This window comes from Trifolium pratense, linkage group LG5, assembly GCF_020283565.1.
Source record: "Trifolium pratense cultivar HEN17-A07 linkage group LG5, ARS_RC_1.1, whole genome shotgun sequence".
Lineage (NCBI taxonomy): Eukaryota > Viridiplantae > Streptophyta > Magnoliopsida > Fabales > Fabaceae > Trifolium > Trifolium pratense.
The window spans coordinates 22657270-22672865 of record NC_060063.1 but is presented as its reverse complement, the minus strand read 5'-3'; the positions used below and the strand labels follow the sequence as shown (position 1 = coordinate 22672865).

General features: G+C 34.9%; 3 protein-coding genes across 3 annotated transcripts; 1 reads left to right on the top strand and 2 right to left on the bottom strand.

Moving 5' to 3' along the window:
* Positions 1–934: 934 nt before the first annotated feature.
* Positions 935–2907, bottom strand: LOC123885363 (DELLA protein RGL2-like). The gene has a single exon (XM_045934638.1). The coding sequence runs from the start codon at positions 2905–2907 to the stop codon at positions 1129–1131; it is 1779 nt and encodes a 592-aa protein (XP_045790594.1). The 3' UTR covers positions 935–1128.
* A 1648-nt stretch (positions 2908–4555) lies between these two features.
* LOC123885364 (NADH dehydrogenase [ubiquinone] 1 alpha subcomplex subunit 2) lies at positions 4556–8055 on the bottom strand. Its single transcript, XM_045934639.1, has 4 exons — positions 7871–8055; positions 5860–5952; positions 5625–5731; positions 4556–4870 (listed from the first exon to the last, which is right to left on the bottom strand). The coding sequence occupies exons 2-4, from the start codon at positions 5943–5945 to the stop codon at positions 4767–4769; spliced, it is 297 nt and encodes a 98-aa protein (XP_045790595.1). The 5' UTR covers positions 5946–5952; positions 7871–8055; the 3' UTR covers positions 4556–4766.
* Positions 8056–11366: 3311 nt separating this feature from the next.
* On the top strand, positions 11367–12461 carry LOC123886261. Its single transcript, XM_045935593.1, has one exon. The coding sequence runs from the start codon at positions 11367–11369 to the stop codon at positions 12459–12461; it is 1095 nt and encodes a 364-aa protein (XP_045791549.1).
* Positions 12462–15596: the final 3135 nt, after the last annotated feature.

The window sequence follows — 15596 nt, the reverse complement described above, 5'->3', positions numbered from 1 at the left end:
CGGCCACAACGTGGAATTCTCACCACTAAACTACAGCAACAATTGTGTTAGATTTTGCTTATAGAGTATATATATGCATTTTAATTATAATTTTAAGTCACCCATAGCACATATACTTTTAAGCTACTTGCATAATATGAACTTCATTCTCTTACTACTTAAAAAAAACAAAAATGAGAATCATGTTTTTAATCTTCACATGCAATTCTTTATATCTATTTAAAACGCTCTTTCTCATTCGCTATTTCTTTTGAGATATTCCATTAAGGATTGAAATTTTTTTTGAAGAAGATTAAGGATTGAAATTTAACATTACCAAAACTAAAGATGAGAAGATTCATTCTCAATGTGGGCTCGAATAGGCAAAATAAATAGTAGTTTCTGACGAGAAATTCTTGCATAGATACTCCCTTAACACATCACTCTTACACACAACCAATTAAAACACTACACCTCATTAAAATTAAAATAAATTAATTAATTAAAATATCTCTTTTATTAACTAACGATTTTCCCTCTCTCATCTCCCCACTTTCTTCTATATTATTTCCTGTTAAATCTTCTTTTTTTATTAAATGGGTTGTTTGGTGAAGGATTTTTAGAAAAAAAAAGTCATTGTTACAACATGATTTTCTTCTTCCTCCACTGCTCTTCTATGAACCCTTAAATTTTTTGTTTCTTTTTTGGCTTGTTGTATGTGTTTGGCCACGATCTGCATGGGTACACTTTAAATAAGAGATTTTTCGTTTTAATTTTCATTTTAAGAAATGTTACTTATTTGATCTCACTCTTACAATGAAGGTTAATCATTTTGTCGTTGTGATACAAATTGAAATATGGGAATGGGGGTAATTTGATTCATGAATGAGAAATTAAGGGATATAGTTTTGTTAGGATAAAGATAAAGAAAAACTTATAACTACTAAATATAAGAGATTAAAAGAAAAATGTAGTTATAAATTTAAAGTAGTATCATGAAGCCAAATCAAGATAGTAGTGACCTAGGTATTGTAGTCTCTACCATTCATATAGCAAAAAAAACATAAATTACTTTTAACAATAAGAACTAACTTCACATAAATTTTTGAACAATAAGAAACAAAAATTCACTTGCATTTACCAAATATATCAAATGAATTTCCAAACAGAAACAGAATTAATAGGTGTTCCCTTCCATCCAACAAGAAGACAATGACCATTCATATCAAATGTGCAAGAACTTCCACAAGAAAATCTTTTAGCAACCAATTCAGCTTGATACAAAGATATCATACTCAATTTTGTCTCAACCATTCCAAATCTACTAAAAAATGCTCTCCACACATCAATCTTCACATTTCTACTCTTTCTTTCAGCTCCTTCTTCAGCTACATTATTCCTTATACCATGACTAAAATACATTGATTCCATAATCATTCTATTTTTCTCATCGCCTTTCATGCAATCCTCTAAACAATCGAAAAATGCACTAAAGTAGAAAAGTGCTTCGATGAAACGGTTAACAAAAGATTTAGAATTGTGATTTGCTTCAATCTCGGCGACAACCATTACTGTTGGATTTATAGTTCTAATCACTCTCATGACTGTTTCAAGCTGGTCGGATTGTTGAATCTTGCATCTAAGCGCAAATTGAGAATAAACCGCAACAGTTTCGTCTGAATCTATCTTAAAATGATCTTCTCTTAGGTTTAACCAATCAGATACAATAATTATATCAAATGAAAAAGGTATGTTCAAACTTTGCGCAAATTCTTTCAATCTCTTACCAGTGTCTTCGACTGCAAGCTTTGAAGTGTCTGTGTTTCCGCTCTCAATAGCTGTTATCTTTAGAAGCTCGAGTGGACATTCGTTTCTCGATTGAAGCGCTTGCATTAGGATTGCCAACTGTAACCCTTTTCGAATTGCGAGATCAATAACATGAATCTTCTTTGCATCAGTTACATTTTCTATTAAAGCTTGTACACATGTGAACATTGCAACTTTACAAAATGGAAGATCTTCAATAAACGCGACAAGGGTCGGATTTAGATCCTTGGTTTCCGCTTCAGGATCAAATAAAGATTCCTTCTTTTGCATATTGTTAATAGATACTCTACCTGTTTCTTTGTCGATTCTTTGACGAAGAGCTTCGGCAAAATAATGAACCACGCGCTTAACCGGGTTACCTGTCTTCGAAGATAAAGACTCAATTTGTGATAAAACTTTTCTAGCGCGTTCAAATTGTTGATATCCAACTTTCTCAGCACAAGTTAAGAGTGATTCAGCAAGTGAAATATCTTCTTTCTCTTCATCGGATAGACCGGAGAAAGAAAAACCAAAAGGGTGATTAAGAATCAAACCTGATGCAGAATGATCTGATGAAGATGATGATTGTATGAACTTAGTTCCAGCTATCTTCATGATATCTGTGGTCGACAACTTTCTCTCATTTTCATTATCCGTGACTAAACCAAAATCATTGACAGGATGAAGGATTTTTCCTTCATCAGGTAATAACCTCTTGAATCCTTTGCCATAATTCTTCAATATTTCAACTGGTGCAGCTAAAGGGGTATTTTGGTAATATTGTTTGCCCTTTTTTGTGTCACAAAGTGGAAGAGTTTTGGTTTCAAACTGTTCATCAAATTGAACCATATCAAATTGTAGATTATCAAAAGGTTCATAATCTTGATGATGAAACTTTTGTTGATTAGTGGAAAGAAGTAACTCTTCTTCTTGCGGAAAGAAACCAAAATTTGAGCGAAGAGACTCAATGCCATTATGGTCTCCTTGATCTTCTGCTACAGAAAATTGAACATTTTTCATTGCAGTAACTTTTTTGGTATGCCAGAAAGTATCATTGGATGAACTAAGTTTGTCCTCAATTGCACTGAAACTTATCTCACCAAAATTGCAAAAGTTTTCCATCACAAATTGAAACAAACTTTTCTTTTGGTACTTAGTTTCAAACTAACTATTTACTTTATGTACTTCATTCTATATATAACAAGATTAATAAGATTATTATTATTAATCAATGTCATAATCTGTTTTATTTTTATTTTATTTTTTTGGCATTAGCCCTCTGGTTCCTAGGGGAAGGGGCCCCAGTAATCCAGAGTTCGGCCGCGAGGTTATGAAACTCTGCCAAGAATTGTTCCCACCAGGAATCGAACTCAGATTCTCTCGAACAATCCGTCCTAGGGAGAGCTCATTAACCACTTGAGTTCAATTTCTTGGTTTAATCTGTTTTATTTTAATTAATATATACATGAACATTTGTAGATTTAGTGAACTAAGGTATAGATTGTGCTTAGTTTAATGTGAAATTGACTAATTCTAACACTAAATCCGTCTAGTAGAGTTAACATTGATGTTGTCACCATAATGATAATGTGTCGATATGATCAAGGTGGCCTGGATACAGTTGGTCATTAAAATTGATAATAGTTAAAAAAAACTATCATATATATGAAAAAAGAAAAATAAAAGGTTATGATTCAGACAAAGTATTCTTGTTTTTTGAAATTGTCAAGTAGGCATAAGCCAGCAAAGATGTCGTAAGTGATGACAGTAAAATAAAATGACATGTGTGATAGAGACTTGTTAGTTGTTGATTGGATATCTTATTATGCAATCAAACAATAACGAGTACTTTATTTAAGTTACTTCTATGATTTTTAATGTTATCCACTTTGCCATGTCAAGTTTCAGAAATGGGGAGAAAAAAAATAAAGAACGGATTTACTATTCTATGAAACCCACAATTTGGCAAATGTTATTAACCCATTGCCATTTTATTTTTGTTACCTGCCAATTTAATGCCTAAATAACCTCTTTTTCTACCCGTTATTTGGAGTTGGCAACTGAACCTAGAGGTATATGTAAAATAAACATTGAAATTTTGATATTTTAATATTTGAGAAATTATATTTCCACATAGTATTTTTTGGAAATTTAAGACCAAGTTCCTTCATCACTGAAAGATAACAAAGCTACTGTCAGAGGAGAAAAATAAAAATAAAAATAAGAGAGCTAGTATAAAAAGTGAAAGTTTAAAAGCTATGCTCACAAGACCAAAAGAGACATGTGTAGTTGATATCCTCGACGCTCGAATGAGCTTCTACGGTACGCTATGGACCTTGGTCACAAGTTTCTAGTTTCAACTTTGGGACACCAACAGACAACATCAATCATGCCTTGAGCTAGGCCTAGTTACATTTCTTCAGTTACTACAATGTTTTTCTTTGGCCTTGTGTGTATTTTGAAATCTCATGTCTTTCGACCCAAAAAAAAAGTTCTATGAATACACGTTCCATTGGCTATCCCCCCGTCCTCCTCCTCCTCCTTTTGACGATCTTAGTTCAAGCTGATTGTGCTGATAACACCTATCAGCTTGAGAGGGTAACAATGATTATAGAGTATCATTTAGTTTGTTACAAAGTTGGTAACAATATTATCTTCAGAGGATCATATGTTCTCTATCTCTCATATGGATATGACCTTTTCCCTTTAATCCATGGATTTGTTACAAGTTCATCTAACTATACTCATTTTCAAAGACAAGCAAAAGCTGTATGGGCCATTTGAAATAGCATCAAGAGCTTATGCCTGCTTGATGAATCAAATAAAATATATTTAATCTGCGATAAATGTACTCAAAATGCATAATCCAGTCTTAAATATAGACTCAACAGATTTATTCTTAAAATGACTTTAGAGACACGTTGTAATAATAAGTGCAACATAAAATTTATTCCATCTCAGAAAGTGACTAAGCAGTAATATCAAGCTTTCAAAGATTGTCCTGCTTTTACCAGATCTTCAAGTGCTTTCAAAATCTGTGGCTCTGTCATGCCTTCCAGCTTAATGCCTTTCTCAACACCCAAATCTAGTTTTAAGGATTAATTTACAGGAAATGAGTGTATATCACAAATATATAACCAGTACAAAATAATGCAAATTAACAGGATGAGCTACAACATATATTCAGAAATTTGCACCATCATGGAAGAGCAAGTATACCAAAATTGACTTAATTTTCTTACTGCATTCAATGTCATCCACAATAAGCAAATTAATCTCAAGTAACAATCACAACAAAATTCACATTATACGCTACTTGTGGACAAAAGTCAAAATTGGGCTACTATTGAAAATTAGCTTTGTATAGACTACTAACACTACAATATTCCCGCCCTCGAAGGAGTAGTCCATAGCTACGGGTTAGAACACCAAAGAAAGGAGTATTATGTAGATGGTCCAAGATTTGATCCCTGGATTTCCTGCTACTAACAAATCCCTCTCCCCCGGACAAATTAACCCCTAACAATTTGCCTATTAAAAAAACTATCATATTCTTATAAATAACTTAAAGACCTTTGATTAGCCACTAACAATTTGCCTGTTAAAAAACTATCATATTCTTTATAAATAACTTAATGGCCTTTGAAATTGAAATGAATTTAAGGGAACAATGCTGATTAGCATATTTTCAATGTCAGAGCATTAATGTTAAGTTCCAAAAAATCCAGTTACGGAACTAAGGGAGGTAAAAGCTTGGGAAAGATGATATGGAACGTGAATGCAAATCACCGGGTATGAAATTCAAATTATAAAAGAATGAGATATAAGATGGGTGTTACCATATCTTGCCCATAATTGGGGTTCAACTCCACTGCATTCACGGATCAATATGGGCAGTTTTGGGTTCAATGTCTTTAGTTCCTTATAATTCTTTTCAACAAATGCCCTAAGATAACAAAAAGATAATAATAATAAGAGCTCGTTAAAAAATTAAAATATTTATGAGATTCAAATTAATTAAAAAGTAATCAAAAGCTATTTAAAAGATAATTAAAAGAAAGAAATAAATATAACCTTGCAGATGAGCTTGCAGGAGATGACTGGCACATCAAAAGTCGAAGCTCTTTTATGTTCTTCGAAAGTTGTCCTCTCCATGCCATTGTTTTCCTAGTTCAAAGTTATAATATCTGTGAGACTTTACCTCATATTAAGGCAAGGAGGAAAGGAGATAAAGACATAAAATTAATCATGCAAGCTAAACTACCACCGGCGTCTAGCGGTAGTATGACAGTAAAAACTAGTCTCACTACCATAGACACTGTCGGATAATTCCTCCAATGCAGTAGCCACAATTCGCCCATCCGCTTCACAGTTAATGAGTTAATCACAGCTAGAGGTTCAGTGAGATTGAGGAGGGACAATAATTGCAAAGATGTTAAGAATTAAGAGTACTTTTCTTTTCCTATAATTTCACTACTGAAATGCCCCTATCTTAACGTCTTTTAAAATTCAAAAAGTGTTTTCTCAGGTATGTTATTCAAACCAGTGTTGTCAAACTCAAATAGCGGGATATGGCGCTGTAGCGTAGCAGAATTTGAACAAATCACTATTATTTGCAATACACTATTTAGTACGGTGTTATCAAATAGTGGCTATAGCACGTAGTGGAATTTGAGTATACCGTAACTTTCCACGATTTGTGATTGAAGACAATGATTCAAACTCTAAGGATTTTGCTTTGTGATTTGTGAAAACTGAAAAAGACTTTTAGAAACCTAGTGGCTTTGCATGTTCTTTAAGAACAAAATAACAAGGTTGCTACCATCTCATTTGCATGGTGTGATAGTGTGGCGACGATTCCTCCTATTTATAGATAAAATGTTGAAATTTTCACTAAGATTTAGGACCGGTTTGGATTGACTTATTCGAGCTTATCTACTGGCGCATAAGTATTGAGAAAGTAACTTATAACATTTTTCATAAGCTATTTTCAACTTATTTTCACAAATTTTCTAACATCACTTATGTAAATAGTTTATAGCAGCATATACCACAAAAAAAAAAAAAAAATTAACTTTATTATATCTCTTGCTACAAAAATAGCTTATGTAAGCTTATACATAGGCCCCGTTTGGATTAACTTATTTTTGAGCTTATGCAATATAAATTAAGGGCCTATTTGTTTCAGCTTTAAAAAAATAGATTTTTTCTTTGTATTTTTGAAAATAGATTTTCTAAAACCGATTTTCAAAATATTACAAGTTTTTTTATATTCGTTTTTTCTAAATTTAAACACTAATTTTGATATCATATAACATAAACACACATTATTGAAGATCAAAACATAGTCAAAATCACAATTTTTTGAAAAAGTTGTATTTCAAAAATGATTTTTATGAAAATCTATTTGAAATAGCTTCAAAATTAAGTGATTTTTCGAAATTTTGATATCCAAAAAAAGTTTCAATAAAATGATCAAATACCTAAAATAACATTTTAAGAATAATTATTCAAACCAAATTTTCATTTGAAGCTTTTATAAAAAATTTATTTCTTTGTAAATTTTTTTTACTCAAAATTATTTAACACTACAATAATCTATTTTGAAAAAATCTATAAAAACAGGTCCTATGTTTTATGCTATTTTATAAGTTCACACTAGTGAAAATTGTATTTTTATAAGCTATTTTATAAAAAATTACCTTGACAAACTTATAATAATACATAAAAATTGTATAAGCTGTCTGGATAAGCTAAAAAATAAGCTAATCTGAACGGGGCCATAATCGCTTATCATGATAAGCCCTCCTACTATAAGTTGCAAATAAGTTGTTTATCCAAACATAGCCTCGTTGTGTGGGAATTTGGATCATACCATTTCCACTTATTCAAATTTCCCCAAATTTCTATGAAATTGTAATATGCTTTGAATGAATGAGATTATCAACATTACATACATGAAAAAAGATCAAATCTCAGAATAATGATTACTAATTGAAAAAATAAAAATCAATTATAAGAAAATCGTAGAATTACTAGTTCAATAAATTTGAAACAGAGGAAGAAAGAGAGCGCGTGAGAATACCAGCGAGATAGGATTTGAAAGAAGCGATCTGACGGTGAAGCCTGAGGTCGGACAATCGATCGGAGACGGTGGTCGGAAGATCTTCGGGCGGATGCGGAAGGTTCAAAAATGAGAAATTATGGAAAACGCTAACTTTCTCTCTCACTACTGTTTTTTTAGTTTTGTTCGGTTTTTCGTCCGTATCTTTTAGATTAAATTGCACTTTTGTCCTATACGATTTAATCTTTACATAAACAGTGTTAAAATTGAGGGGAGGTGAGTGTTTTACGAAAACTAGAGAGGGTGTCTTTGTTGTTTAAGGAAACTTTAGGGGTGGTCAATTACATTTGCCCTAAATTTAATTATATATTTCATCTTTTATGTTTATTTTAGGCTTAATTAATAAAATAATCCCCTTTGACATCAACTTATCCGAGGTTTTTATTTCTTGGCAGAAAACTGATCCAAATTTTTGTATCTTATAGCATTTTCAATATGATATCATTTTGGATATCATACGTGGCAGAATTAAGGAATTAAGGAATTAAGGAATTAAGGAATTGCCAATCCACCGAGCAATTGCGTACCAAACCTTAGTCGTACAGAATACAGAATCAAGATCCTAAGGATCACAGTATGAACCCTCCAAAATTATCTGTACTCTTTTTCCCTTTTTTAGTTTTTTTTCCCATTGGGTTTTACTAGAAAGGTTTTTTAACGAGGCAGATAATTTGTTGTTTTGCCATTGAAACAGTGATTTCGTGAAACCTAGTTCTTTTCTCCTGTTTTGTCTTATTCCTCCTTTCTCACAACTTTCAACGTCGGTTGATTAGCCAAACGAGAGTTTAAAGTCCTAACCCGGTTTCTCCGGCAACGGAGTTACCCTCGGTTAGGGACCAGTTTTGGCGAAGCAATTGTACGACGAAAGTTTTTCTCTGAAGGATGGGGGACGATGATCAGGATTGGCAGACAGTTAGAGGTCGTCACAGACAAGACAACAAGAAGTACAAATCTGATATAGCAACAGCAAGGAATCACAATAAGGATAATAATAACCTCCTCACCACATATTTTTTTACGGATTTTCCGGATAGCTTCGGGGCAAAGGCTATGTTCAACGTTTTTCACCACTATGGGGATATCATGGAGGTAGTGATACCAGCAAAGAGGGATAAGGGCGGTAGAAGATTTGGTTTCGCGCGGTTTGATCGGGTAGCTGACTCACGAGAGTTTGAATCCACGTTGGATAATATTATCATCGGGAGAGATAAAATTTCAGTCAATTTATCTCGTTTCAACCGTTCAGATGGGTACAAACGAAGCAATGTCAGGACTGAGGACTCGAAGAGGAGTCATAGAAATATACAACCTGTGAAAGCAAATTTACAACCCACTTTTAGAGGCGGTCAAAATCAGCATTATTATGATACGACAGCGTTGGGGGACAATTATGCTCAGGCGGTGCTGAAGGGGGGAACCAGAGATGGAAGCGGAGGGCAGAAACGGGTTGTTGTTTCCTATGAGGCTGAGAAGGAAGACATGTTGAGATTGAAAAAGGCTTTTATAGGAGTTGTTATTAATCCGGGTATGTCGTATAATATCCAAAATGCTTTTCACACGGAAGGGTATTTTGGGATCAAGGTTACTCCTTTAGGATCAAACTTGACATTGTTAGAAGGCCAAGAAGAGGGAGAGGTGCAAGCTTTACTAGTTGACGCGAAAGATTGGTTGGATCAATGGTTTAGGGAGATTCGTCCTTGGTGTCCAGCGGATGTAGATGTGGATAGAGTGGCTTGGTTAAGAATTTTCGGAATTCCTCTTCATGCGTGGAATGACATTTTTTTCACTCAGGTTACGAAATCGTGGGGCACGTTCATGAATTCTGATGATGCAACAAATAAGAAATTAACCATGGATGTTGCCCGAATTTTGATTCGAACTTCTTGTCAACAAGTGGTGGATGAGTTTTTTGATGTGAAAATTAATGGAGAAATTTTTCATCTTAGGATCATCGAAGACTCGTATGGACCCATGAGAATTTCCTTACCTCAAGTCCAAGCTCAAGATGGGAGAGCTAACGAAGGAGATAGCTCAGAGGACGATGAAGACGAGGCGGAGAGCCGGTTGTTGGCGGTGGATGAGGAACCGGAGAGAGAATCAGAGGGGGAGGGGGAAAATTTATTGGCATTAAATTCTGTTGTTAATGCAAATAATTCTCCTATTATTGTTATAGATAAGGATGGCGCATCATTAACTGATAAGGAGGTTTTGGAGGAAAAGTCAATTAATTCATTTTATTTAGACAATAATCAAATTGTTGGAAATTTGAATTCTGTTGGGGGGTGTGCGAATGTGGAAGGGGGTGTGGATAAGGAAGACATAATTAATGTTTTGGATGGAATTTTGCTGGGCCAGGAGAAGCATGGGCCTGATATTTCTATCAATTCACATGATTCTGTCACAGGGGGTGCTTTTAACAGGCTGACTCAATCTGAAGATATGGGTATTTGTCGCAAATTCAACCATTTGAATGATATAGACGGTGGATGTTTGAAGGAACAGAAGGGATGTGTGTATAGCGATGGCCCAAGGAGTGTTTACAAGAAATTGAATAAAGGCCTAAAAAATCACAAAACTTCACAGAAAAATTCCATCACGCAGAAACACAAAAATTCCATCAAGCAAAAACACAAAACTCCACAAAACAATTCAACCACACAAAACCAAAGATTACCTATCTTTCCACCGTCTGCGTCTTTGAGAAAACAACAACATCTTAATCGCAGCTTAGTCACACGCAAGAATCGAGCTTCCTCTTCAATCTCTGCCGCACAACCTTCTCAATCCGATGAGGAAGAAGGATCCCGGCGCGGTCCTGTTGCTAGTGGGGTTGTACGGAGAAGCTTGTCATTTCACGACGATAACGAAGATAAACAATTGGCTGCAGTACCTGCAGCTGAAGACGTTTTGAATTGTAGTTCGATCAATTCGTCAGATATTCGTAATTGCAATAAAAATTTTTTAGAGAATTTTGATCAAGCAGTGGCTACAAAAGTGTGGCGCGGAGCTTTAGAATTGGGGGTGGAGGTGACATCGCCACAAGGGAAGTGCGCTATTGTGCTGGGTGCAAAAGATGGCACGGAGGAGGTTTGTATTCATCACATTTATGTCAATGAAAAAAAAGAATTGGATGACAGTATTAGAAGGAAGCACAAACAATCCCATCTTTTATGAAGATTGCTTCTTTGAACATGCGGGGGTGGGGAGGGAGTGCGAAACGGCGTAGACTGCACTTGTTTCTTCAAAAGGGGGGATTTGATGTTTGTTTGCTTCAAGAAACCAAAAAAGTGAACATCGAAGATCATTGTATTCACAACTTATGGGGTCACAAGGATGTTAATTGGGTGTCGAAGGATCCGGAAGGACTCTCCGGAGGTATGTTAATTATTTGGAACTCTGCCTCTTTCAATTTACTTAATAGCTTTTCTGGTGATGATTTTTGGGCATTAGTGTGGATATGGATGGTGATGTGTTGCATATTGTCAATGTATATTCATCTTGTAATTTTGTCAAAAAGAAAAAAATGTGGGAAGATTTGTTGACTTTAAAGCAACATAGTGGAGTAGGAGAGTGGTGTGTGGGAGGAGATTTTAATGCCATTTTACATTCTTCGGAAAGAATAGGTAGTAGTGCGGACGGCAGACAAAGTGAAAGAATTATGTTTAATCGTTTTGTTGAAGAGATGGGAGTGATAGATGTTCCGGTGTTAGGAAAAAAATTCTCTTGGATCAGTGCGGATGGCAAATCAAAGAGTCGGATAGATAGATTCTTGTTATCTGATGGTTTTGTTACTAAGCATGGTATCACCGGGCAGTGGATAGGAGATCGCGATATATCTGATCACTGTCCAATTTGGTTGATAGTCTCACCCAAGGACTGGGGTCCTAAACCTTTTAGGGTGATCAATGGTTGGTTGGATCATCCAGATTTTATTTCTTTTGTGGAGTCCTCATGGAAGAGTTTTGTTGTTCATGGAAAAAAGGCTTATGTATTAAAAGAGAAGTTTAAACTATTGAAAGAAAGTTTGAGAAAGTGGAATAGAGAGATTTTTGGTTTTCTTGATCTTAATATTGAGAAGACTGTGAAGGACATCAATGACATCGAAGGTCTTTTGGGTGGAGATGACATGGATGTAGAGTTAACTAGAAGGGAAGGGCTTAATAAAGATTTTTGGAGACAACTTCATCTCAAGGAGAGTCTTCTAAAACAAAAGTCTAGAACGAGGTGGGTCAAAGAAGGTGATTCAAACACTAGATACTTTCATGAATCCATAAAAAGTAGAAGAAGAAGGAATCAATTAATGGCTTTGAAGGACGAAGACCATTGGGTACATGGGGTGAAAGAGGTGAAGGGTTTTGTGAAGAATTTTTTCGAGAACAATTTTAAGGAGAATTGGGAGAATAGACCGAATCTCAATGGTATTACGTTTCATTCACTTTCTGATGAGGATAATTTTTCGTTGATGGCACCTTTTACCGTTGATGAAGTTAGATTTGGAGTAGTGATGGTAATAAAAGCCCAGGTCCAGACGGTTTCAATTTTAATTTTTTGAAAACTTGTTGGGAGATTTTAAAAGGGGATATTATGGAGTTTTTGTCAGAATTTCACGACAGCGCATCCCTTCCAAAGGCAATTACCGCTTCTTTCTTGGCTCTTATTCCAAAGAAGGATCATCCGCAATGTCTTTCGGATTATAGGCCTATTTGTTTGGTTTCTAGTATGTACAAGATTTTATCAAAGGTCTTAGCAGCTAGGTTGAAGAAAGTAATGGGCAAATTAATATCGGATGTTCAATCTGCTTTTTTACCCAACAGGCATATTCTGGATGGAGTATTAGTTGTTAATGAATTGATAGATTTAGCAAAAAGAAGGAAAGATAAATGCTTGATGTTTAAGGTAGATTTTGAAAGGGCTTACGATACGGTGAATTGGAATTTTTTAGAATATATGATGATTCGAATGGGCTTCGCTGAAGGATGGCGTCGTTGGATTCGTGCTTGTGTGTTCCAAAGTTCCATGTCTGTTTTGGTAAACGGTAGCACAACGGATGATTTCAATGTTGGTAAAGGTTTGAGGCAAGGAGATCCACTCTCTCCTTTTCTTTTCTTGATTGTAGCTGAAGGTCTCACCGGCCTTATGCATAGTGCAGTGGACAGAAGCCTTTTTCATGGTTACAAGGTTAGTAACAATATTTCTTTCCATACTCTCCAATTTGCTGATGATACTATTTTTGTGGGAGAAGGTAATTGGGATAATCTTTGGACTATTAAAACTGTTTTGCGGAGTTTTGAGATTGTGTCTGGTTTGAAAGTTAATTTTTACAAGAGTAAGCTTTACGGAATTAATCTTGAGGACCAGTTTTTACGGGCTTCTTCTTCCTTCTTGCATTGTGAAGTGTAGTCTATTCCTTTTCGTTTTCTTGGTATTCCGGTAGGAGCTAATCCTAGAAGAAGAGCCACTTGGTTACCTATTTTAGAATCCATGAAAAAAAGACTTTGTGTTTGGAACGGTCGTAACCTTTCTATAGGAGGTAGGGTTACTCTCATTAATTTTGTTCTTTCAAGTCTACCTCTTTATTTTTTTTTCTTTCTACAAGGCACCGGTTTGTGTGATAAATGAGTTGATTAGTATCCAAAGAAATTTTTTGTGGGGCGGTGGAACAGATAATAAAAAAGTGTGTTGGGTGAGTTGGGACCGCATATGTCAACCAAAGGACAAAGGAGGATTGGGTATAAAAAATCTGGGGCTCTTTAATTCCTCACTTTTATGCAAGTGGAAGTGGAGATGCTTGGAGGAAATGATAACGCCATGGAAAGAACTTTTGAATTTTAGATATGGATCTTTCACTGCAAATCTTTTGCATGGAAAAGGGACGGAGGGGCTTAAACATTCTTCAATTTGGTGGCGAGACATTTTGAAATTGGGTGGCGGGGGGGAAGGTAATTGGTTTGGTAATAATGTTAGTATCGTACTCGGAGATGGGAAAGACATAAGTTTTTGGAATGAAAGATGGATTGGAATGGAGCCTTTTTGTGACTTGTATCCCGCTTTGTTCGTAAAAACAGTTCATCAAAATGCCACTATTTCGACCATGGGGACATGGGATAATAATATTTGGTCGTGGAAGCTTGATTGGACAGACCTGCTTACCGAAACAGAAACTGTAGCAGCTGCAGAATTATTTTTACTATTGGAACAGGTGCAGCCTTGCAGGAACATTGCTGATAGACGCCGGTGGATCCCGAACACGGCGGGTATTTTTTCAGTTCAATCCGCTTATGCGGTTCTGCTGAAGAGAGTTAACTTGGTGGAAATTGAGCCAAAAACATTGTCAGCTTTGAAGGATCTTTGGAATAATAATGTTCCGACGAAAGTTAGCATTTTTGGTTGGAGGTTGTTATTAGATAAATTACCAACAAGGGAGACTCTTTTCAATAGAGGTATTATCACCAATAATTATGAGAGATGTTGTATTTTCTGCTTTAGGGAGGTGGAGGATTCTCAACATATTTTTTTCAATTGTCAAGTGACTCAACAAGTGTGGCATAACATATTTAGGTGGTTGGACAAAAACTGCTTATCTTTTGAAGATATCCCTCAACATTTTATTTTGTTTGGAGACATTGCAAGAGGTAAACTTAGCAAAGGATTCCGACATGTTATTTGGTTAGCGACGACATGGAGCATATGGCGTATGCGCAATAATATATTGTTTAAAGGTGAACATGTTAATATAGCTACTTTAGTGGACCAAATTATTTATATTTCTTGGTTTTGGTTCATAGGCCGAGGTAGTGATGTTAATGTTGTTTTCTCAGAATGGTGCAATAATCCATTAGCTTGCTTTGATTGTATTTAATGTGATTATTCTTGAATTGTAAGGGTTGAGTACCCCAAGTACTCCTTATAATTCAAATTTTACTTATCAAAAAAATAAAAAATAATCTCTTAAAGACATTTTTGGTTTCACATAGGTCCCTTAAAGAAAAAAAATCTTAATAGGTCCCTTAAAGACATCTCCGTTAATCAGTTTGGTCCTTTCCGTCCATTTTTTCGAGGACCAAACTGATTAACGGAGATGTCTTTAAGGGACCAAACTGATTAACGGAGATGTCTTTAAGGGACCTATTCAGACTTTTTTTTCATTAAGGGATCTATTTGGTCCTTTTTTTCTTTAAGGGACCAATGTGAAACCAAAAATGTCTTTAAAAGACCATTTTACTAATTAAGTCTTTATTTTAAAATTTTTTAAGTTTGTGCTTTTAATCAAATTTTTGTTTAAATAAATTTTTTGTTTAAATAGGTTACGTGACTAATTAAGAAAAGTAGTTGTTCATGCTAGGGATAATGGGGTGTGTGCATAGTTAGATTGTATTCTAGTGTTAAGTGTAGTATTTTATTCATACAAAGCTAGGACACATTCAATTCCAAATACCTAATTACCAACTTCTTCAATAACCTAATGAGAACCTGAAGGTTGATTAAAGTTAAATGTTGAAAAAGTTGAAGGTTGAACAAATCTAAATGTTAAAAGGTTGAACAAAACTTAAGAGATTGAAGACGAATCTTAATATTGAACCTGAAGATTAAGATTGAAGACGAAACTTATCTATTAACTAGTTGACGTCAGAAAAGATAAGGGACCAACTTGAAATTTTTAAAAGATAAGGGACCAACTTAAAATCTA

Bases quoted from the DNA above. Each gene is read 5' to 3' on its own strand.
- LOC123885363 (XM_045934638.1), bottom strand. From the start codon at position 2,907: ATGGAAAACTTTTGCAATTTTGGTGAGATAAGTTTCAGTGCAATTGAG.
- LOC123886261 (XM_045935593.1), top strand. From the start codon at position 11,367: ATGGATGGTGATGTGTTGCATATTGTCAATGTATATTCATCTTGTAAT.
- LOC123885364 (XM_045934639.1), bottom strand. From the start codon at position 5,945: ATGGCATGGAGAGGACAACTTTCGAAGAACATAAAAGAGCTTCGACTT. The intron at 5,732-5,859 runs GTTATATTTATT...TTGTTATCTTAG, and splicing joins CCTGCAAGCTCATCTGCAAG to GGCATTTGTTGAAAAGAATT. The intron at 4,871-5,624 runs GTAACACCCATC...CCTTAAAACTAG, and splicing joins CCAATTATGGGCAAGATATG to ATTTGGGTGTTGAGAAAGGC.